This window comes from Panulirus ornatus, chromosome 44 (genome assembly GCF_036320965.1).
Source record: "Panulirus ornatus isolate Po-2019 chromosome 44, ASM3632096v1, whole genome shotgun sequence".
Taxonomy (NCBI): domain Eukaryota; kingdom Metazoa; phylum Arthropoda; class Malacostraca; order Decapoda; family Palinuridae; genus Panulirus; species Panulirus ornatus.
In genome coordinates, this window is record NC_092267.1 from 4,705,332 (window position 1) to 4,728,904 (window position 23,573).

General features: G+C 45.7%; 1 protein-coding gene across 3 annotated transcripts in view; it reads left to right on the plus strand.

Moving 5' to 3' along the window:
• LOC139762806 (uncharacterized) overlaps positions 1–21,162 on the plus strand; it is a 215,080-nt gene extending 193,918 nt beyond the window's left edge. The window contains exons 4-7 of one of the 3 annotated variants that reach the window (XM_071687962.1): positions 3,377–3,735; positions 9,917–10,389; positions 19,239–19,356; positions 20,733–21,162. In XM_071687962.1, the coding sequence (XP_071544063.1) occupies positions 3,377–3,735; positions 9,917–10,389; positions 19,239–19,356; positions 20,733–20,852 (1,070 nt within the window). In that variant the 3' untranslated portion in view covers positions 20,853–21,162. Of the gene's footprint in view, positions 1–3,376; positions 3,736–9,916; positions 10,390–19,235; positions 19,357–20,732 lie in introns of all 3 variants that reach the window. The other 2 variants (XM_071687960.1, XM_071687961.1) reach the window with 2 other exon arrangements.
• Positions 21,163–23,573: the final 2,411 nt, after the last annotated feature.

Genomic DNA, 23,573 nt, shown 5'->3' on the forward strand with positions numbered 1-23,573 from the left:
CCGATCCTTCATATACCCTTCTAATGCTGCTTACCTGCTGGGTATCGAATAGCTTTTCCCCCACAGTGTATCAGCACTCCGCTGCCTGCTAGTACCCGACAGTAAAGCGTCAGGCATTTAAGGCCGCCTCTCCTCTCTCTCTCTCTCTCTTTCCCTCCCTCCTCCTCCCCACACTCGCTCCATTCTTAGCTGTCAATACCCACCTGGCCCACTCCATTACTATAGGCTTCGCAGAATCTGGCGAAACGCCGCCCAGCTAGCTACTCAACTTCGTGAATTCAGGCAACCCCCACCCCCCACCCACGTCCCAGTCGATGCTTTTAAAGCAGCAGTTCCTTGCCTCTTGGTTCCTTTCCCACTGCCTCTCTTCTTCTCCTTCTCCCACTTCTTCTTCTTCTTCTTCTTCTTCTTCTTCTTCTTCTCCATCTCCCACTTCTTCTTCTTCTTCTTCTTCTTCTTCTTCTTCTTCTTATTCTTATTCTTATTCTTATTCTTCTTCTTCTTTTGGGTCCGTCTCGTCTTGCCTCATGGTTCCTTTTCCCCAGCTTCTCTTCTTCTCCTTCTCTCACTCCTTCTTCTTCTTCTTCTTCTTCTTCTTCTTCTTCTTCTTCTTCTTCTTCTTCTTCTTCTTCTCCTCCTTCTTTCACTTCTTCTTCTTCTTCTTCTTCTTCTTCTTCTTCTTCTTCTTCTTCTTCTTCTTCTTCTCCTCCTTCTCTCACTTCTTCTTCTTCTTCTTCTTCTTCTTCTTCTTCTTCTTCTTCTTCTTCTTCTTCTTCTTCTTCTCCTCCTTCTCTGACTTCTTCTTCTTCTTCTTCTTCTTCTTCTTCTTCTTCTTCTTCTTCTTCTTCTCCTCCTTCTCTCACTTCTTCTTCTTCTTCTTCTTCTTCTTCTTCTTCTTCTTCTTCTTCTTCTTCTTCTTCTTCTTCTTCTCCTCCTTCTCTCACTTCTTCTTCTTCTTCTTCTTCTTCTTCTTCTTCTTCTTCTTCTTCTTCTTCTTCTTCTCCTCCTTCTCTCACTTCTTCTTCTTCTTCTTCTTCTTCTTCTTCTTCTTCTTCTTCTTCTTCTTCTTCTTCTTCTTCTTCTTCTCCTCCTTCTCTGACTTCTTCTTCTTCTTCTTCTTCTTCTTCTTCTTCTTCTTCTTCTTCTTCTTCTTCTTCTTCTTCTTCTTCTTCTTCTTCTCCTCCTTCTCTGACTTCTTCTTCTTCTTCTTCTTCTTCTTCTTCTTCTTCTTCTTCTTCTTCTTCTTCTTCTCCTCCTTCTCTGACTTCTTCTTCTTCTTCTTCTTCTTCTTCTTCTTCTTCTTCTTCTTCTTCTTCTTCTTCTTGGGTCTGTTCCTTGTCCTGGAATGATCCGTCTTTTGTAACATATTCCATCTTGGGTTCTTGCATGAATATTTTCTTTTTTCTGCTCTCAGTGGAGCTCCATGGATTATGTTTTCAATCTCAGGGCTACCGGGCTTAAAGACTTAGATGCAGGATCCCTTCAGCTTACCGTATTGTATCAACTGCAACACCTTCATTCATCTCGATAGACATGTTCTGGTTCGTCGACCGTTCTTGGATGAATAGATGATACCAGAACAATCGAGTATACTCTATCAATCAGTATATCTCCTAAATTGTACGACCACATCATAGAATATAAAGGCTGTACCTTTCTCTTTGTTCTCTCGTCCCATTCTAAGGGAATCCCATATTAACCAGTTTTCTTACTGGGTTCAACTCTCCTGAGGCGACAAAATTTTGGTTTGATCTCATCGGTGTAGTCTTTGAATTCACTTACCTTATAGTTTTCATCAGTACTTTTTTCTAACCTTAATTCTACATTTGATAATCACAGTCTCCATTTGCCTTATGCTTTAGCTCTTTATTGACCCTGTGTCCCATCTTATTATCTCCATTACTTCAAAAAGACACTCCTTTCTTAGGATACAAGCAAGGCATGCAGACCGATGGGTACTCTTTCTCGTGCTCTGCAGGAATGCTCCTGTGCTTGCTCGTCTATTTCGCTTGCGCCTGAAAGGCAGGCAGTGGTACGGCTCAGCACAACATATAAGTAGCTCATCTGATCCTTTCATCTACCGCCCTCTATCTGTGGCTTCTACTGTCTCCAGTGTTTGAGTCTTCAACTGTCTTTCCCTTAAAAGATTTTGAATCTCTATTCTACCTTCGAGCCTCACTTATGGTTTAGGTAAGACTTGATTCAGTGGTCGCTATCCTTCCCTATATTATAAAATTTCGGTTTATCCTGCATGATAAGTTGTTGAAAAGCCTTATGTTACGTCCTTTGATGTGTCGAAAAACTTTAGCAAGACATTTAAGCTTCCAATCTTCCGGCTATCCTTAGTCCGTTCTTACATATCCAGCATCCGGATTAACCCCCTCCACGTCTCGTTCCAGTTCCTTTAAAGGCTCATACTGGGATGATGACGTTCCAATGAAACAGATGGAACGTACCGAACTTCAGCGTACGTTAAACATATTTTCTTTGCCAAAAAGGCAATCATAAGTCTCCCTTCCTCTATGATGGCTCTAACTACTCCATCACGAAGTACAATCTAGCATCACCTCAATGCTGAAGAATCTTCCTTTTAAACCCCCACATAACACGAAGCGTTAAGTCTCCCTCTTAAGGAACCCTCGAGTTTCCTGCAGATCTAGTGAGTCTTCACATCTAAAGCCCTTATTCCACTCATAGAGGATTGGATCGTCCTTGTACCGTTCCTATATCTGACGCAGCCCCCGCCTCAGCCTCCTTCCCTTCCCCTTTTGGTTTTTGATCTCACTCGACAGAAAGGGGATCTAAGAGCTATCCCTCTGATCAACCTCCCTCCCCTGTCTAACTCTCGGAACACTAGACTCTCTCTCTCTCTCTCTCTCTCTCTCTCTCTCTCTCTCTCTCTCTCTCTCTCTCTCTAGGGTGTGTGTGTGTGTGTGTGTGTGTGTGTGTGTGTGTGTGTGTGTGTGTGTGTATGTGTGTGTGTGTGTGTGTATGTGTGTGTGTGTGTGTGTTTTATATCTCTAAGTTCTGTTTTTCTTTGTGTGTGGGCATAGACAAGATTTTAGGGTTAGAATTGCAAAAAAAAGTGATGTTCTTTGTCATGTTAGAGAATAAAGTCAAATACTTGTTTTCAAATTTGATGATTCTCTCAAGGAAAGTTCATTTAGATCTTGTTTAGGTTTCATGACAAGGTCGTGAACTTGATCAAAGTTACTCAGTGAGTAACTTTCAACTCGGGTCATAACTTATGGGGGTAACTTTAACTTTTGCCTTGGTCAAAGGCCACTTGGGCTTGCATGCCTGCGTCCGTCTCAGCCACAGTTACGAACGTTGATGATCGAGTCACCCAGAATTAACGCTTTTCATCCGGCCGCAGGTCCTCGGGCCGTGCCGGAAGTTGGCCCTCCGCCCACCTGGCCCAGTGGTGAGGACCTGGTCATCCCTGCTGGAGAGTATGGCGCGTCCGCCGCCGCACAGGATTCGCCTGACGACAACATTCGCATCTCCACGACCCGGCCGACCACCGAGGACTTGGCCGAGAGAGTGTGGACGCGCTTGGCGGCCTTGGCTCGCACGGCACACCTCCCCCAGCCGCGTCTGGGTCTGAACCTTCCGCTCGACCCGCTTCACTCCTCCTCGACTCTGAAGTACGTTCACGAGGGCGAGCTCCTCAGGCTTCGGCTACTCCTCGACAACCTGACGTTGGAGGGCCTCAAGTCACTCTCCGTTCAAGAGGTAAGTCTTAACTTCCCTGAGGGATGCACATAGACGCCGAGACTAGGAGAACGCCTTCATAGAGCTTCTCCAATGCTCACGAGAGGTAAGCATCTAGTTCTGGAACCTCATTGTGAAGTATGAGTTGTCTGCATGTCTCCAGGCGACAGATGTGAATACCTCACCACGGGAGGAGCCTCATTGGTAATACATGACAGCTAAAGAATGGACTCGAGCGAATGAGGCATTTCCTTCGTCTGTTCCTTGATCGGGGTAGTATGCGATGTGAGGTAGTCATGGAAAGTGGTTTGATGAAAAGAGAAGAGGTGGTGAAAGCCTTGCATAAGATGATATGTGGCAAGGCGGCTGGAATGGATGGTATTGCAACTGAATTTCTTATGAAAGGAGTTGCATGTGTTGTGAATCAGTTAGTTAGGATTGATGGAATACATGTATAGTGCCATATTCTAAAGGCAAGGGGGCCCAAAGTGAGTGTTCGAATTACAGAGGTATAAGTTTGTTGAGTGTACCTGGTGAGTTGTATGGGAAAGTACTGTTTGAGAGGGTGAAAACATGTACAAAGCATCAGATTGGGAAGCAGCATTGTGGTTTCAGAAGTGGTAGAAGATTTGTGGATCACGTGTTTGCTTTGAAGAATGTGTGTGAGAAATACTTCGAGAAGCAGATGGATTTGTATGTGGCATTTATGGATCTGGAGAACGCATATGCTAGGGTTGACAGAGGTGCTTTGTGGAAAATGGACAGGGGTTCCTTGTGGAAAATGGTACGAATATATGGTAAGGGAGGAAGGCTGTGAGTAAAGCGTGTGTGCGAGTCAGTAGAGAGGAGGGTGAGTGGTTCCAGGTGAAGGTTGGAAATGCAGCATGGGTTACGTGATGTCACCAAGGCTGTTTAATCTATTTATGAATGGGGTGGTGAGGGAGGTAAATGTAAGTAATTGTCTTGGAGAGAAGGGGGTCCCAAGTGAGGATATTCCCTCTAAGGCTCAGTCCTCTGTTCTTAACGCTACCTCTTGTGATCAGCGGTCTCATCTCGTTCCTCCAACCCAGTCCATCCCTTCTTCAGGTCCTGCATCACCTTCCTCCCCATTATGCCCTGCATCATTCGAGCCTGTTCGTCCATCATATCGATGAAAACTGGGGTGTGTATTCGATCTTATCGTGGCTATCTGCTTATCACATTCCCCCCATCATCAGTTCCAGGGGGTTTGACATTCCATGGACGTCTCCTCTTGGGGGCCTGGTTGATAAAATTTGTCGCAATTGCTCCACGTGCACCAGCCTGTAACTCGTACGTCTCCTGTTGCAATCTAGATCATATATTTCTTCTCTTAAATCCTTTTACTTATAATAGACCAATTGATACCTAAGGGAAGTGTATCGCACCCATACACCTTTGGGATTAAGCAAAGTCCTTATACATATTACATCCTCCATTTATCAGTAATTCTGTTAACGATGAAAGATGGAAGTAAATCACGATATCCATTTCGTAATATCGTTTCAAGTATCCTCTCATACCCGTATATTTAGGAGAAGTTCTCCGTGTACATTTTGCCTCATCTCTCTCCCTCTTAAACTCTTCCGTGTTCCTGTATCTAAGATCTTCACAGCGATGCATCGCGCACGTTCCAGACCCAACGTATCACATTCGTAGTAAGAGAAATGTGTCCCTCGTAATATTTTCTCACTCGTGAGCTCAAATGCCGTTTCGTAAGTCGAGCAGGAACTCAGAACTGATGATGATGAAGCGCCTCTCTCTCTCTCTCTCTCTCTCTCTCTCTCTCTCTCTCTCTCTCTCTCTCTCTATATATATATATATATATATATTTTGTCGCAGTCTCCCGCGTTACCGAGGTAGCGCAAGGAAACAGACAAAAAAATAGCCCACACACGCACATATACATACCTATACATTTTAACGTATACATATATGTACATACACAGACATATACATATATACACATGCACATATTCATACATGTTTCCTTCATCCATTCTCGCCGCTACCCCGCCACACATGAAATGGCACCCCCCTGTCCCCCGCGTGCGCGCGAAGGTAGCACTAGGAAAAGACAACTAAGGCCACATTCGTTCACACTCAGTCTCTAGCTGTCATGTGTAATGCACCGAAACCACAGCTCCTTTTCCACATCCAGGCCCCACACAACTTTCTATGGTTTACCCCAAATGCTTCACATGCCCTGGTTCTATCAATTGACAGCACGTCCACCCTGGTATACTACATCGTTCCAATTCACACTATTCCTTGCACACCTTTCACCTTCCTGCATGTTCAGGCCCCGATCGCTCAAAATCATTTTCACTCCATCCTTCCACCTCCAATTTGGTCTCCCACTTCTCGTTCCCTCCACCTCTGACACATATATCCTCTCTGTCAGTCTTTCCTCACTCATTCTCTCCATGTGACCAAACCACTTCAAAACACCCTCTTCTGCTCTCTCAACCACACTCTTTTTATTATCACACATCTCTCTTATCCTATTATTACTTACTCGATCAAACCATCTCACACCACATTTTGTCCTCAAACATCTCTTCCCAACACATCCGCCCTCCTCCGCGCAACCCTATCTATAGCCCACGCCTCGCAACCATATGACATTGTTGGAACCACTATTCCTTCAAACAAACCCATTTTCGCTTTCCGAGATAATGTTCTCGCCTTCCACACATTTTTCAACGCTCCCAGAACTTTCGCCCCCTCCCCCACCCTGTGACTGACTTCCGCTTCCATGGTTCCATCCGCTGCCAAATCCACTCACAGATGTCTAAAACACTTCACTTCCTCAGGTTTTTCTCCATTCAAACTTACCTCCCAACTGACTTGTCCCTCAACCCTACTGTACCTAATAACCTTGTTCTTATTCACATTTACTCCAGTTTTCTTCTTTCACGCACTTTACCAAACTCAGTCACCAGCTTCTGCAGTTTCTCACACGAATCAGCCACCAGCGCTGTATCATCAGCGAACAACAACTGACTCACTTTCCAAGCCCTCTCATCCACAACAGACTGCATACTTGCTCCTCTCTCCAAAACTCTTGCATTCACCTCCCTAACAACCCCATCCATAAACAAATTAAACAACCATGGAGACATCACGCACCCCTGCCGCAAACCGACATTCACTGAGAACCAATCACTTTCCTGACTTCTTACTCGTACACATTCCTTACATCCTCGATAAAAACTTTTCACTGCTTCCAGCAACTTGCCTCCCACACCATATACTCTTAATACCTTCCACAGGGCATCACTATCAACTCTATCATATGCCTTCTCCAGATCCATAAATGCTACATACAGATTCATTTGTTTTTCTACATATTTCTCACATACATTCTTCAAAGCAAACACCTGATCCACACATCCTCTACCACTTCTGAAACAACACTGCTCTTCCCCAATCTGATGTTCTGTACATGCCTTCACCCTCTCAGTCAATACCATCCCATATAATTTCCCAGGAATACTCAACAAACTTAAACCTCTTTAATTCACACAAGTCTCCTTCCCAAGCTCACTTACTCTCATTACTCTCTTCACACCAACATTTTCACTTCTTTTCTGAAAACCTCTACAAATCTTCACCTTCGCCTCCACAAGATAATGATCCGACATCCCTCTAGTTGCACCTCTCAACACATTAACATTCAAAAGTCTCTCTGTCACGCGCCTATCAATTAACACGTAATCCAGTAACGCTCACTGGCCATCTCTCCTACTTACATACGTATACTTATTTATATCTCCCTTTTTAAACAGGTATTCCAAATCACCAGTCCTCTTTCAGCACACAAATCTACAAGCTCTTCACCATTTCCATATACAACACTGAACACCCCATGTACACCGATTATATCCTCAACTGCCACATTTTACCTTTGCATTCAAATCACCCATCTCGTGCATCAGAGCTGCTAATACACTCACTCATATGCTCCCAAAACACTTGCCTCTCATGATCTTTCTTCTCATGCCCAGGTGCATAGGCATCAGTAATCACCCATCTCTCTCCATCCACTTTCAGTTTTACCCATATCAATCTAGAGTTTACTTTCTTACACTCTATCACATACCTGCCGCAGCTCCTGTTTCAGGAGCAGTGCTACTCCTTCCTTTGCTCTTGTCCTCTCACTAACCCCTGACTTTACTCCCGAGACATTCCCAAACCACTCTCCCCCTTTACCCTTGAGCTTTGTTTCACTCAAAGCCAAAACATCCAGGTTCCTTTCCTCAAACATACTACCTATCTCTCCATTTTTCTCATCTTGGTTACATCCACATACATTTAGACACGTAAATCTGAGACTTCGAGGAGGATGAACACTCCCCGCGTGACTCCTTCTTCTGTTTCCCCTTTTAGAAAGTCAAAATATAAGGAGGGGAGGGTTTCTAGCTCCCCGTTCCCGTCTCCTTTAGTCGCCTTCTACGACGCGCGGGGAATGCGTGGGAAGTATTCTTTCTCCCCTATCCCCAGGCATGATATATATATATATATATATATATATATATATATATATATATATATATATATATATATATATATATATATATATATATATATGTTACCTGCGAGTCGTAGAAGGCGACTGGCGGGTGGCTGGAAATCCTCCCCTCCCATTTTTTACTTTTCCAAAAAAAGGAACAAAGAAAGGGGTCAAGTGAGGATATTCCCGCTAAGTTTCAGTCCTCTGTTCTTAACGCTATGTCGCAAATTCGGGAAGTTCTGGGAGCGTTGAAAAATGTGTGAAAGTCGAGAACGTTATCTTGGAAAGCAAGAATGGGTATGTTTGAAGGGATAGTGCTTCCAACAATGTCATATGGTTGCGAGGCGTGGGCTATGGATAGAGTTGTGCGGAGGAGGATGGATGTGCTGGAAATGAGATGTTTGAGGTCAATATGTAATGTGAGGTGGTTTGATCGAGTAAGTAATGAAAGGGTAAGAGGGATGTGTGGTAATAAGAAGAGTGTGGTTGAGAGAGCAGAAGAGGGTGTTTCGAAATGGTTTGGTCACATGGAGAGAATGAGTGAGGAAAGATTGACAAAGAGGATAAATGTGTCAGAGGTGGAGGGAACGAGAAGTGGTAGACCAAATTGGAGGTGGAAAGATGGAGTGAAAAAGATTTTGAGTGATCGGGGCCTGAACATGCAGGAGGGTGAAAGGCGTGCAAATGATGGAGTGCATTGGAACGATGTGGTATACCGGGGTTGAGGTACTGTCAATGGATTGAATTATGGCAAATGAAGTGTCTTGGGTAAACCATGGGAAAGTTCTGTGGGGCCTGGATGTGGAAAGGCAGATGTGGTTTCGGTGCATTATACATGAAAGCTAGAGACTGAGTGTGAACGAATGTGGCCTTTGTTGTCTTTTCCTAGCGCTACCTCGCGTACATCTGGGGGAAGGGGGTTGTCATTTCATGTGTGGCGGGGTGGCGACGGGAGTGAATAAGGGCAGACAGTATGAATTATGCACATGTGTATATATGTATATGGATTGGGCCATTCTTTCTTCTGTTTCCTTGCGTTACCTCGCTGACGCGGGAAACAGCGACAAAATATGATAAATACATAAATATATATATATATATATCATACGAACCTCCAACAGCTAGGATCGAACCCGGGAACCCTGCGTAGCAGGCGGGAGCACTACCGATAGGCTATGATCGCCTGTAAGAGGGAAATAATTATTCGGTTACTAAGTAATCGAATACCCTTCGTCTGACGCTGGTAAAACGTAGTATTCGAGTTGTCATTTCCCTTGGGTGTCGGGTTGGCTAGGTTATCTTCGGTGCAAGCTTGGCTAGGTTATGTGGGATGTAAGTTTGCTTAAGTTAAATGTAGGCTTGAGTGGGCTATGTTGAGTTAGGCAGGGCTAGGTTATGTTAGGTGTAGGTTTGACTAGGTTATGTGAGGTGTAAGTCCAGGTTAGGATATCATGAACTCTCATTTCAGTGAGACTAATTAAGATGATTCAATTTCATTTACGTGGTCATTAACCTTAGATTACAGGTCCATTACCACCTCCTTCTTGCAGCTGCCGCCAGGGGGTGCCTGGAACAACACTGAGGACCCCCCCCCATCTCCTCTCTTATCCAGTCAGCGTAGAGGAACCAGCAATTTCCAGAGGGTAATAAAATCCCTCATCATTCCAGGTCAGCTTCCAGCGTCCTCCAGGCGATGCGGACGCCTTCGCCTTCACCCACCACCAGCAGGGCGGCCCACCAGGTCAGGTCAGGGACTGGTACAGAGGTCATGACCTCCGAGACGAGCCTCCCCGCGGGGACTGGGGCATGGAAGAGAGCGCGGAGGACGAGGCGTGGCCGCCATTGCCGACGGCCCGGCAGGAGGGTGTGGGTGGCGCAGGGGCTGGCGGAGGTGACGAGAGAAGGCGGCGGAGCCGAGGTAGGAGGCCACGGCCGCCGGCCACCTCGGAGGGCGTCATTCGGGTGGCCTTCACGCAGGTGACCGTCAGGGCCACCTACCAGGTGAGGGGCAGCGCTGGTGGGTTCTTCACCTTCCGGGAGAGCGGTGACCTGACCCTCACGGCTCCCACGGTGTTCCTGACCTCACGGGTCAACGTCACGCTGCCAAGCCCCCGGCAAGCAGAGCGTCGCAGGACGCCAAGGTGAGAGACGCATCCACTCATCCCTTCCTTCCTCGCTCCTCCCTCCTACACTGTTGACCATCACCCATCCCACATTTACAGAGACGCTTCCATGTTGTCTTTGCCCCGATGGATATAGTCGTCCTCTTCGGCACTCCATAGCAACCCCCTCCCCAACTATGCAACACTATTTCCCGCCTACTATAGCTATGCAACACTACTCCTCCCCCTACTATAGCTATGCAACACTACTCCTCCTCCTACTATGGCTATGCAACACTACTCCTCCTCCTACTATAGCTATGCAACAGTACTCCTCCTCCTACTATAGCTATGCAACAGTACTCCTCCCCCTACTATAGCTATGCAACACTACTCCTCCCCCTACTATAGCTATGCAACACTAGTCCTCCCCTACTATAGCTATGCAACACTACTCCTCCCCCTACCATAGCTATGCAACACTGCCCCCCTCTACTATAGCTATGCAACACTACTCCTCCCCCTACTATAGCTATGCAACACTACTCCTCCCCTTACTATAGCTATGCAACACTAGTCCTACCCCTACTATAGCTATGCAACACTAATCCTCCCCCTACTATAGCTATGCAACAGTACTCTTCCCTCTACTATAGCTATGTCACACTACTCCTCCCTCTACTATAGCTATGCAACACTGCCCCCCCCTCTACTATAGCTATGCAACATTACTCCTTCTCCCCCCTACCCCCTATTGTACCTATACCAATCTAGCAGTACCTCATCTATGCCGTCTTTCTACGACACAGTATCTGTTTTCTCCACATATGACCCTCAACATATCAACTACGTTTTTCTATACATTGTAACTCGTCGTGTAGAAAAGGCCAGGGAAAGAGGGACACAGAGGGACACCTCAGTCTTTTGTATCACTACTGATGATAATGGTGGTGATTCCCGTAATATTTCATCTCCCTTTCCTTACACACTTCATCCTCGTTCGTCAATAAGTGAGTCTTGATATGGTACTCCCGTCTAGCGTCTTGGTTTGAAACTGTTAAGAGTTCAAGTCTTAAATAACAGTACAAGACTTCTGTGTCCAGGTCTTAAACCACAGTCACAGCGTTTGTGTGAGCTCAAGACGTCTGTGTCCAGGTCTTAAACCACAGTCACAGCGTCTGTGTGAGCTCAAGACGTCTGTGTCCAGGTCTTAAACCAAAGTCACAGCGTCTGTGTGAGCTCAAGACGTCTGTGTTCAGGTCTTAAACCACAGTCACAGCGTCTGTGTGAGCTTAAGACGTCTGTGTTCAGGTCTTAAACCACAGTCACAGCGTCTGTGTGAGCTTAAGACGTCTGTGTTCAGGTCTTAAACCACAGTCAAGGCGTCTGTCTGAGCTCAAGACGTGATTTTGTCTTTGAATCACTTCGAACCAATAGGGTCGAGACAGACGAACCTGGTGATATGACATGAGAGTATTATTCGATACACATTGGTCACATTATTCAGCAACTTTTCAATACCTTAAGAAATCTAACTTAATAAAGATATTCTTATAATTTTCTTCGGAGGTCACCAAAACTGCTATGTCTAAGGCTTCGAATATATTCTCATTCACCCAAACCGAACCTGTGTCTAAGGCTTCGAATATATTCTCGTTCACCAACACCGAACCTGTGTCTAAGGCTTCGAACATATTCTCCTTTCACCAAAGCCGAATGAATATGCGTAGAAGGCTTCGGATATATACATATATATATATATATATATATATATATATATATATATATATATATATATATATATATATATATATATATATCAGCTGGCTATGTGCGTCTGTTCGGAAACAACCAAGTATAGACCCCGTTGCTCACCATTGTGAGACGAAGGGTATTCGAGTACTCAGTATTTCGAATAGTTGTTTCCTATTATACAGTCCCATAGCCTAGCGGTTAGAATGCCTGCCTCTCGCACAGGGGTCCCAGGTTCGATCCTGTCTGTTGGAGGTTTGTATGTTCTATGAAGGTGCGCGTTCATATGCACTTTATTCATATATATATATATATAGATATGTATATTTTTTTTTTTTTTGCTTTGTCGTTGTGTCCCCCGTGTTTGCGAGGTAGCGCAAGGAAACAGACGAAAGAAATGGCCCAACCCACCCCCATACACATGTATATACATACGTCCACACACGCAAATATACATACCTGCACAGCTTTCCATGGTTTACCCCAGACGCTTCACATGCCCTGATTAAATCCACTGACAGCACGTCAACCCCGGTATACCACATCGATCCAATTCACTCTATTCCTTGCCCTCCTTTCACCCTTCTGCATGTTCAGGTCCCGATCACACAAAATCTTTTTCACTCCATCTTTCCACCTCCAATTTGGTCTCCCACTTCTCCTCGTTCCCTCCACCTCCGACACATATATCCTCTTGGTCAATCTTTCCTCACTCATTCTCTCCATGTGCCCAAACCATTTCAAAACACCCTCTTCTGCTCTCTCAACCACGCTCTTTTTATTTCCACACATCTCTCTTACCCTTACGTTACTTACTCGATCAAACCACCTCACACCACACATTGTTCTCAAACATCTCATTTCCAGCACATTCATCCTCCTGCGCACAACTCTATCCATAGCCCACGCCTCGCAACCATACAACATTGTTGGAACCACTATTCCTTCAAACATAGCCATTTTTGCTTTCCGAGATAATGTTCTCGACTTCCACACATTCTTTAAGGCTCCCAGAATTTTCGTCCCCTCCCCCACCCTATGATCCACTTCCGCTTCCATGGTTCCATCCACTGCCAGATCCACTCCCAGATATCTAAAACACTTTACTTCCTCCAGTTTTTCTCCATTCAAACTTACCTCCCAATTGGCTTGACCCTCAACCCTACTGTACCTAATAACCTTGCTCTTATTCACATTTACTCTTAACTTTCTTCTTTCACACACTTTACCAAACTCAGTCACCAGCTTCTGCAGTTTCTCACATGAATCAGCCACCAGCGCTGAATCATCAGCGAACAACAGCTGACTCACTTCCCAAGCTCTCTCATCCCCAACAGACTTCATACTTGCCCCTCTTTCCAGGACTCTTGCATTCACCTCCCTAACAACCCCATCCATAAACAAATTAAACAACCATGGAGACATCATACACCCCTGCCGCAAACCTACATTCACTGAGAACCAATCACTTTCCTCTCTTCCTACACGTACACATGCCATACATCCTCGATAAAAACTTTTCACTGCTTCTAACAACTTGCCTCCCACACCATATATTCTTAATACCTTCCACAGAGCATCTCTATCAACTCTATCATATACCTTCTCCAGATCCATAAATGCTACATACAAATCCATTTGCTTTTTTAAGTATTTCTCACATACATTCTTCAAAGCAAACACCTGATCCACACATCCTCTACCACTTCTGAAACCACACTGCTCTTCCCCAATCTGATGCTCTGTACATGCCTTCACCCTCTCAATCAATAGCCTCCCATATAATTTACCAGGAATACTCAACAAACTTATACCTCTGTAATTTGAGCACTCACTCTTATCCCCTTTGCCTTTGTACAATGGCACTATGCACGCATTCCGCCAATCCTCAGGCACCTCACCATGAGTCATACATACATTAAATAACCTTACCAACCAGTCAATAATACAGTCACCCCCTTTTTTAATAAATTCCACTGCAATACCATCCAAACCTGCTGCCTTGCCGGCTTTCATCTTCCGCAAAGCTTTTACTACCTCTTCTCTGTTTACGAAATCATTTTCCCTAACTCTCTCACTTTGCACACCACCTCGACCAAAACACCCTATATCTGCCACTCTATCATCAAACACATTCAACAAACCTTCAAAATACTCACTCCATCTCCTTCTCACATCACCACTACTTGTTATCACCTCCCCATTTGCGCCCTTCACTGAAGTTCTCATTTGCTCCCTTGTCTTACGCACTTTATTTACCTCCTTCCAGAACATCTTTTTATTCTCCCTAAAATTTAATGATACTCTCTCACCCCAGCTCTCATTTGCCCTCTTTTTCACCTCTTGCACCTTTCTCTTGACCTCCTGTCTCTTTCTTTTTTACATCTCCCACTCAATTGCATTTTTTCCCTGCAAAAAATCGTCCAAATGCCTCTCTCTTCTCTTTCACTAATAATCTTACTTCTTCATCCCACCACTCACTACCCTTTCTAATCAACCCACCTCCCACTCTTCTCATGCCACAAGCATCTTTTGCGCAATCCATCACTGATTCCCTAAATACATCCCATTCCTCCCCCACTCCCTTTACTTCCATTGTTCTCACCTTTTTCCATTCTGTACTCAGTCTCTCCTGGTACTTCCTCACACAAGTCTCCTTCCCAAGCTCACTTACTCTCACCACCCTCTTCACCCCAACATTCACTCTTCTTTTCTGAAAACCCATACAAATCTTCACCTTAGCCTCCACAAGATAATGATCAGACATCCCTCCAGTTGCACCTCTCAGCACATTAACATCCAAAAGCCTCTCTTTCGCGCGTCTGTCAATTAACACGTAATCCAATAACGCTCTCTGGCCATCTCTCTGTGGCCATCTCTCCTACTTACATACGTATACTTATGTATATCTCGCTTTTTAAACCAGGTATTCCCAATCACCAGTCCTTTTTCAGCACATAAATCTACAAGCTCTTCACCATTTCCATTTACAACACTGAACACCCCATGTATACCAATTATTCCCTCAACTGCCACATTACTCACCTTTGCATTCAAATCACCCATCACTATAACCCGGTCTCGTGCATCAAAACCACTAACACACTCATTCAGCTGCTCCCAAAACACTTGCCTCTCATGATCTTTCTTCTCATGCCCAGGTGCATGTGTATATGTATATATATATATATGTATTCCTATGAGTCCACGGGGAAAATTTCCCCCGTGGACTCAGGAATATCTTGATCACGCGCAAAATTGTGATCCTTTCCAATATATATGTATGTATATATCATTTTCGCCTCGTGGTTCCAAGCCGGAGAAGACCAATTAAACGAAGTGAAGATCAAAAGAACACCCCCCCCCCCTACTCCCTTCCCTTCCCCCACCTCTTCTTTCATAATGAGGTAACGTAGCCATTACATATTTCGGGTGAATTCCCCTACATATTTCCCAGGATCCTGTATCATCAATAGAATGAAGGCGGTTAGGTCCAAGTTATCATTCGAATCCTTCCTTTCCTTCCTGAAATGTTAGAGACTAGGCAGATGGTGTATTGGGATTACTGTATGGTGAATATATGCTTTAAATCTTCGGCAAACAATATTTGAATATTCTTTGATAAGTTTTCATTTCCAGTGGGAATTGTATTGGAAAGATGAGACAACAAAAGCAAGACTCATGGCATTTTAGAGCTCAATAATCTTCCTTTTTTCTTTTAAGTTTGTAGATTGATCTCATTCATGTTTTAAGTCTGTAGATCGAGCTCATTCTGTTTTTAGTATGTAAATTGAGTTCATTCATGTCTTAGGTCTGTAAATTGAGCTCATTTATGATTTTAAGTCTGTAAATTGAGCTCATTATGTTTTTAAGTCTGTAAATTGAGCCCATTGATGTTATTAAGTCTGTAAATTGAGCTCGTTATGTTTTAAGTCTATAAATTGAGCTCATTATGTTTTAAGTCTGTAAATTGAGCTCATTATATTTTAAGTCTGTAAATTGACTTCATTTATAATTTTAAGTCTGTAAATTGAGGTCATTCATGTTTTAAAGTCTGTTAATTGAGTTCATTTATGATTTTAAGTCTGTAAATTGAGCTCATTTATGTTTTAAGTCTGTAAATTGAGCTCATTATGTTTTTATGTCTGTAAATTGAGTTCCTCTATGATTCTGCCTGTAAATTGAGCTCTTTTGTGATTTTAAGTCTGTAAATTGAGTTCATGTATGATTTTAAGTCTGTAAATTGAGCTCATTTATGTTTTTAAATCTGTAAATTGGGATAATCTATGTAAAACAGTTTTTTCACTATCGCTGTTGTTGAAGTCTTCATGAAGAGCTGAGTTCCTCTGGCATCCGATCCTTTAGATGGAGCTCATGAAGGCGTTCGATCAACAGAAGAGAAATCTAATATCATTTGTTCGTTTGGCCTTCAAGGCGTTGTGTAAGGGTCTCCACACTGTGCCGTAGCCTCCAAGTGGCGCAATATGTTTTTCCCTCAGTCCTTATACACCGCTGCTGCAGTGCCAGCGTCCATCAGGTTTCTAATCATCAATTAAATGTAGTTTTTTTAATCAGCTGAGGCAGCACGAGGGTAGATAAATGCCCAACTCAAGGCCATCTCGTTACCGATGTATACATATATTCCCATGAGTCCACGGGGAAAATGAAACACGATAAGGTCCCAAGTGCACTTTCGTGTAATAATTACATCATCAGGGGAGATACAAGAAAGAAATATAACAGTCAGTTGATATACAACGAAGAGACGTAGCTAGGACGCCCTAGTTTAACCTAGGCACTCATTTGATCCCCATCCCCATGAGAAGGATGAACAGGTGGGGTGAACTGTGGACCGAATGACGCGCCAAGGATTCGAACCTGTGCTGGGCCAACCCCAACGGGCCAGTGTATAGTTGCATCATTTCAAAAACTTAAGAAAACTATTTTGCCACGATAACTCATAGAATATATAACACATGAGGAAAGTAGAAACGTAATGTATATGAATTCTAATAACAAAGCTTCCAAAAATTTAAGGGACGCGATATCTTCTTAGAATTACATAAGTTTACATGAGAAAGACAGACAACGGGAGGCTTGGTTGACCCACGACTAGGTTGTCTGGAATTGATGTACCTCAGGAAGATCGCCTTTTTTTTTTCAGTTTACCATTGCCAGCTGTAGTAATCAGTAACATCAAAATCAACACTTCCTGCCATGATCCCTGATGATACGAATCACAGTGATTGGAATGTGTACATAGGGAGGACACAGGATGATCCTTGGGAATGGTTCCCAGGTAGGGTCATGACTGTGGACTGAGTGGATGAGGCAAGTTGTGGGAGAGTGTGTGGTTCTCATGATGAGAAAACTTGACACCAGGGGTTCGTGAAGCAGCGCTCACAGAGACGTAACTCGACAGCTATCCCATCTCGTCCTTCTGTCAAGGAAAAGACGCGGACAGAGGTGGCATCTACTGCTGGCGTGGGGGAAGAGGGAATGGAAGGAGGTCAGCAACAGTAGCTCAGGAGCAGTTACACGGTTGTGGGAGTCACTGATCCTTGGCCTCACTTACTAGTCTTTGGGCCCCCCGAGAGAGTGATCACACGGTGTGTTGTGCTCCCAGGGGTGATCACACGGTGTGTCGGGTCCCCGGAGGTGATCACACGGTGTCTCGGGCCCCCGGAGGTGATCACACGGTGTGTTGGCCTCCGGGGATGATCACACGATGTGTCGGGGCCAAGGGGTGATCACACGGTGTGTCGGGCCTCTGGAGGTGATCACACGATGTGTCGGGCCCCTAGGGGTGATCACACGGTGTTTCGACCTTGGGGGGGTGATCACACGGTGTCAGGCAAGGAGGTTGATCACACTCTGTAGCATCCTCACAGCTGCAGTGAAGGAGGCCGCTGGATTGGCAAGGGCGGTGGGAATATCCTGCGAGAGAGACAAGAGACAGTAGGGACACTGCATTAAGGTGTAGGGAGGCAGGATGCTGACGGCAGCAATGGATGTAGTCAGGTCGAGGTGGGGAGGAGGATGAAAATATACATCACTGTATCCAGCATCTAACACCTCTCCCCTTGTCACTCCAGGGCTGAGTGAGAGATGGTACAGGAACGTGGATAAAACGACAGTGCTTTACTAACAGGTAGAGAGAGGGAGGTGTAGCTCAAACGTGAGCTGCTGCTACTGGGGTAGGAGTAAGAAAAGAAGGTGAAATGTGTGGCAAATGTTTCGTGTGGCTGGTGTGAAAGAGGCGAGCTAGGAGTTTAGTAGCAGAGGTGTCATCGTCTGGTCTCCTGACGCTGCTTCAGGAGAGAGTGCTACCAAGGGCTGAAGTTATGCCGCTGAGGGAGAGCATTACCGAAGTCCCATATCAGTGGAGGAGGTGGTGTTCTCACAGTTCCTTGTTTCGGAAACAGGGAAGCGGTGGCTGAGGGTTCAGGGTTTGTGTCCTGCAGGAGGGAAGTGGAGTTGCTAAGTTCCCTTAGTACCTTTACATGTGAAGTCCTGTGAGAGCTCCTTTCGTAGGTAGGGGCACCCAGGTTCACATGATGCTACTGCCGAAGGGGCTATGCGACGATGAGGTCCCAAAGACCTTCTTCCAGAGTCTTTGCCACAAGACAGGAAGCATTTCATGGCAAGCTGGTAACTTTTAAGGCCTCCTTTCGTAGCCTAGCATAGGTGACGGAGGATTGCTAAGGCTGTGAGAAGTCGAGGAATAAAAGGCGGTCAGATAACTAACTGGAGCCCTCATTAACGAGAGCCCACACTAAGGTAGGGAGTGGTTCTTAGGGTCATGACTACAGGCCAGGTGGTAGTTGAGGGTGTAAGCTCTGCTCCTGACGAGAGATGGTTGTGGGTTGTGTGTAGCCACGTCTCTCTACCTGAACTCCCTCCTCAGTGTCGCAAACCCGAGATATCGAAATAAAAAGACAAATTTCTTCCCTAAACTTAGCCTCTAACTAATTAGAAGTATATCCCTTATTTACATATAACAATAACAAACATTCGTCATCGATAATAAACTTTAATCTGAGAACCTCGAACACGTCACCAGGTGATGCGAGTTGATATAACAGAGCGGATGTGAGGTGAGGTTGTGACTGATGGTGTGTGTGTCTTTGCAGCAGGCACGGGCGCGTGAAGGTGTTGTGGCTGAAGAGTGACGTGAGTGTAGCGGCTCCTCGCTTGACACTGCAGCCGGCAGCCTACCCTCCCGAGTGGGTACGTCAACAAGTCCAGACTAAGGTAAGTAGGTCTCCACCGAGACTAGGCTTCGCGTCTGTTGGTAGTGAGTAATTATCGTACACAATCATCAGGTTTCGGGTAGGATGATTTCAGCTGGGTTTGCTACGGTCGGTGGTCAGCTGGGTGTGCTGGGGTTGAAGTCAGCTGGGTGTGCTAGGGTTGAAGTCAGCTGGGTGGGCTAGGCTATGGTGGACTTTATGGTACGATTCGGACTCAAAAACCTCATATGAACTTCACTACCACAGACGGATGTTGAGAGGAATATAGAAGTATCTTGTGCTTCCATTAAATGTATAGCTACTTCTTTTGGTGAGTGTATATACATATATATACATATAATGATCTTTTGTTGTTGATATTAATATTTAGATGGTAATGTCTCTTGCACATATCCTGAAGCAATGTTTGCTTTCTAAGTAAATCAGTTGATTTCATTAAGTTTATAGTTACTTTTTAAGTGTTCATATATATTTTTTTTTTAGATATTAACGTCTCCTATAAATATCCTATAGCAATGTTTCCCATCTTAAGCATGATAATCTAGGTAGTTCCATAAAGTTTATATCTACTTTCTTATTGAGCGTACATCTACAATCATTTCTCTTTTAAGTTTGTGGTTACTTTTTTGGTTGGTGTACATACGTTTTTTTTTCCCCCTCTTATTTAATTGTAGATGTCTCTAACACATATCCTGAAGTAATGTTTACTTTCTTGAGCATGGTATTTGGTAGATCCATTGTGTAGTTATTTTTTTTTTGTTTAGTATACACATACTATTATGTAGTTATTTTTTTTGTATAGTGTACATATACAATGATCTTTTTTATTATCATTATTATTAAGATACTGATATCTCTTACGTACATATCCTAACCTGAAAGCAATGTATCTACTCGCTGTTCCATTAACCAAGTAGATACTTGTTTAATGTATATATAACGATTTTTGTATTTATATGTTGACGCTTCTTTCACATATCCTAAAGCAGCGATTACTTTCTTAAATATGATATCTGGCAGTTCCATTAAGTGTGTAGTTACTTAGTGTGCATTTACAGGGATCTTATTTATTAAGATGTGGACGTATCTTGCACATATCCTAATGTTGACTTTTTTAAGTATATGTAGTAGTTTCATTAGATGGGTAGTGATGTCTGGTAATCCCATGAGGTGTGTAGTTACTTTTTTTGTTGAGTGTACATATAAGATGCTTTTTTTTTCAATCAGATGTTGACGTCTCACACACGTATCCTCCAGCAATGTAGACGTGTGATAGACGTCAAAATCTGAATGAATATGAGGACAGACCTGACGTCATATGTATGTCTCCTCTGCTTTCCCGCTCACGCCCGCCCTCTACCGCTGGCTCTCACGCAGCTGGAGGAGTTGTCGAGTGACCTGAGCCACGGGCACGGCGCAGTACGCCTTCTGCTGAGGCGCTGGGGCAAGCTGTTGAAGAAGCTCATCCACCGAACAGCCCGCGCCATCACCAAGTGAGGGGCTTCCTCCACCACCCACTGCCACGTGAACCTCCTCCACCCACTGTTACTTGAACCTCCTCCACCACCACCCACTGCCACGTGAACCTCCTCCACCACCACCACCCACTGCCACGTGAACCTACTCACCACCACCCACTGCCACGTGAACCTCCCCACCAACACCCACTAACACGTGAACCTCCTCCACCCACTGCCGTGTGAACCTCCTCCACCACCACCCATTAACACGTGAACCTCCTCCACCCCCACCCACTAACACGTGAACCTCCTCCACCCCCACCCACTCTTACATGAACCTCCTCCACCACCACCCACCGTTACATGAACCTCCTCCACCACCACCCACTGTTACATGAACCTCCTCCACCACCACCCACCGTTACATGAACCTCCTCCACCCCCACCCACTCTTACATGAACCTCCTCCACCACCACCCACTCTTACATGAACCTCCTCCACCACCACCCACCGTTACATGAACCTCCTCCACCACCACCCACTGTTACATGAACCTCCTCCACCACCACCCACCGTTACATGAACCTCCTCCACCCCCACCCACTCTTACATGAACCTCCTCCACCACCACCCACCGTTACATGAACCTCCTCCACCACCACCCACTGTTACATGAACCTCCTCCACCACTACCCACTGCCACGTGAACTTCCTCCACCACCAGCTGATCCTCCACCACGAGAAGGTGACTCATCCCCACCATCAAGTGAACTACCACCACCATCAGGTGAACCCCCACCTTCATCATCAAACTCACACAGCCTCACAAGAACTGTGACCCTCGACCTCACGAGACTCACACAGCCTCACAAGAACTGTGACCCTCGACCCCACGAGACTCACACAGCCTCACAAGAACTGTGACCCTTGACCTCACGAGACTCACACAGCCTCACAAGAACTGTGACCCTTGACCTCACGAGACTCACACAGCCTCACAAGAACTGTGACCCTCGACCTCACGAGACTCACACGGCCTCATAAGAACTGTGACCCTTGACCTCACGAGACTCACACAGCCTCACAAGAACTGTGACCCTCGACCTCACGAGACTCACACAGCCTCACAAGAACTGTGACCCTCGACCTCACGAGACTCACACGGCCTCACAAGAACTGTGACCCTCGACCTCACGAGACTCACACAGCCTCACAAGAACTGTGACCCGTGACCCCATGAGACTCACACAGCCTCACAAGAACTGTGACCCTTGACCTCACGAGACTCACACAGCCTCTTAAGAACTGTGACCCTTGACCTCACGAGACTCACACAGCCTCACAAGAACTGTGACCCTTGATCCCACGAGACTCATACGGCCTCACAAGAACTGTGACCTATGACCTCACGAGACTCACACAGCCTCACAAGAACTGTGACCCTTGACCTCACGAGACTCATACGGCCTCACAAGAACTGTGACCCTTGACCTCACGAGACTCACACAGCCTCACAAGAACTGTGACCCCGTGACCCTACGTGACTCACACAGCCTCACAAGAACTGTGACCCTTGACCTCACGAGACTCACACAGCCTCACAAGAACTGTGACCCCGTGACCCTACGAGACTCACGCAGCCTCACAAGAACTGTGACCCTTGACCTCACGAGACTCACACGGCCTCACAAGAACTGTGACCCCGTGACCCTACGAGACTCACACAGCCTCACAAGAACTGTGACCCTTGACCTCACGAGACTCACACAGCCTCACAAGAACTGTGACCCTCGACCTCACGAGACTCATACGGCCTCACAAGAACTGTGACCCTTGACCTCACGAGACTCACACAGCCTCACAAGAACTGTGACCCTCGACCTCACGAGACTCATACGGCCTCACAAGAACTGTGACCCTTGACCTCACGAGACTCACACAGCCTCACAAGAACTGTGACCCCGTGACCCTACGAGACTCACACAGCCTCACAAGAACTGTGACCCTTGACCTCACGAGACTCACACAGCCTCACAAGAACTGTGACCCTCGACCTCACGAGACTCATACGGCCTCACAAGAACTGTGACCCTTGACCTCACGAGACTCACACAGCCTCACAAGAACTGTGACCCATGACCCCAAGAAGTTCACAGAGCCTCACAAGATTCAGTGAGACCTCAGAGCTAACAAGCTGGTACAGCTGGTGTTACCCAACCAGCTTCCTTCCCTCTCGAAATGCAGCTCTTGGCCAGCTGTCCCTCAGGCTAACCCAGCCCAAGACCAGCTGTCCCCCAGGTTAACCCAGTTCAAGACCAGCTGTCCTAGGGTTAACCCAGCTCTAGACCAGCTTTCTCCCAGGCTAAACCATCTCTAGACCTGCTGTCCCCTAGGTTAACCCAGCTTAAGACCAGCTGTCCCCTAGGTTAACCCAACTCAAGACCAGCTGTCCCCTAGCTTAACCCAGCTTAAGACCAGCTGTCCCCTAGGTTAACCCAACTCAAGACCAGCTGTCCCACAGGCTAACCCATCTCTAAACCAGCTGTTCCCCAAGCTAACCCATATCTAAACCAGCTGTTCCCCCAAGCTAACCCATATTTCAACCAGCTGTCCCCCCAGGTTAACCCAACCCAAGACCAGCTGCCCCCCAGATTAACCCAGGCCCGCGTCGGTGTGAGGGGGGTAGTATCAGGTATCAGGAAGGGCGTCGTGGGGTGTAAGGGGCACACGGCAACACCCACCTTATACCCCCAGCTT